Source organism: Caloenas nicobarica, chromosome 7 (genome assembly GCF_036013445.1).
Source record: "Caloenas nicobarica isolate bCalNic1 chromosome 7, bCalNic1.hap1, whole genome shotgun sequence".
Taxonomy (NCBI): Eukaryota; Metazoa; Chordata; class Aves; order Columbiformes; family Columbidae; genus Caloenas; species Caloenas nicobarica.
In genome coordinates, this window is record NC_088251.1 from 20,562,332 (window position 1) to 20,563,714 (window position 1,383).

General features: G+C 67.7%; 1 protein-coding gene across 1 annotated transcript; it reads right to left on the reverse strand.

The window, feature by feature from the left end:
• Positions 1 to 412: 412 nt before the first annotated feature.
• Positions 413 to 922, reverse strand: FGFBP3 (fibroblast growth factor binding protein 3). The gene has a single exon (XM_065639514.1). The coding sequence runs from the start codon at positions 920 to 922 to the stop codon at positions 413 to 415; it is 510 nt and encodes a 169-aa protein (XP_065495586.1).
• Positions 923 to 1,383: the final 461 nt, after the last annotated feature.

Sequence of the window (1,383 nt, forward strand, 5' to 3'; positions counted from 1 at the left end):
TTAACCTTTAGGCATAAGCATAAGCATAACCTTTAGGCATAAGAAATAGATTTGGAGGAAGGAATAGCTGTCTTCTTTATGTCCTTTGGAAAACTTTAATGTACTAAAACACATGAACTGCCTCTAGATGCTCTCATCTCCTTTGTTAGCTGACAGTTGTCATACATGTTGTTCAGCAGTGTAACAGTGCTGCAGGCATTGCAGGGCTTTGATGAGAAAAGAGTTATGTCAACTACTTGTTGTAAAATCGTTGGCACTTTATTGGAGAGGAAAAGAGGAAAGCTGACAGAGTCGAGGGACACCGGCGGCAGGCAGGTGAGGACAGGCAAGGCTGGGAGGGTGAACCGCGGCCGCCAGCCGGGCAGAGCAAGCCTTGGCCCGGGTACGGGCGGCCGCGCTCCCTCCCGCCGGCTCAGCCCTCGAAGAAGCCGACGAAGAAGCTGCACAGCGAGTGCCAGCGCTCGGTGCAGTAGGTCTCCGCTGGGTCTCCCGTGGGCACCGGAGCGGCGGCCGTCGGGGAGGCCCCGGGGGCGGGCAGCAGGCGGAGCTGCGCCTCGGGCGGTGCCCGGCCCGGGCCGCAGAGGCGGGCGCTGAGCGGGCCGCCCTGGGCGCAGGGGTGCCGCCGCCGCCGCAGCTTGCCCAGGATCTGCCGCCAGTATTGGCGGCTGCGGGTACCGTATGCGGGGCAGCGCCGCGGCTCCCCGCGGTACGCGCAGCTCCGCGCCGCCCCACCGCCCGCCGGCGGCCGGCAGCTCAGCCGCAGCTCACTGGCCCCCGGCTCCGAGCGCAGCTCCCAGCTGCAGCGGTGCTGCTCCGGCGTGGAGAAGCGCCCCGCCTGCACCGCCTCCTCGGCCTCCCGCCCCCTCGCGGCGGCGGCAGCCCCCAGGGCAGCCAGGGCCAGCAAGACCAGGGGCAGCCTCATCTCCTCGGCGCCGTGGGAGCCTCCTCCGGTGCCTCAGCGACGGAGCGTTCCGGCACGGGGCCCGCCGACCCGCCGCATCCTCCGCGCCCTGCGGAGACATGGACACTGGCGGGCGGGTGCCCCTGCTGCTCCCACCCGCCGCCCGCCCCGGCGGGAGCGCAGCCCCTGGGGTCGCGCCAGGCTGAGCCGGGTGGCATTTGTTTCGGCAGAGGGTCTTGTCCCTCCAGGATCGTAACCCCAGGGGCTTTTAGCTTGTTTTCTTCCCCCTCACCCCCTGGCTCCGCTGAGGGACCGCCGATGGCGGCGGGGCTCCGGGACCACTCCAGCCGGGAAGCCGTAACCCCGGGGCAGCGTCGAGAAGCCCGCACCCGCCAGCTGCAGCATCAGAGCAGCGAGCGGCCGCCGCTCGGAAGCCAGAGCTGGCTAAAGGCAAACCGCTCCCCTAGAAACCCGACGTTGCA

What these genes read in the sequence shown, in the direction of transcription:
- FGFBP3 (XM_065639514.1), bottom strand. Translation starts at nt 922, where the DNA reads ATGAGGCTGCCCCTGGTCTTGCTGGCCCTGGCTGCCCTGGGGGCTGCC.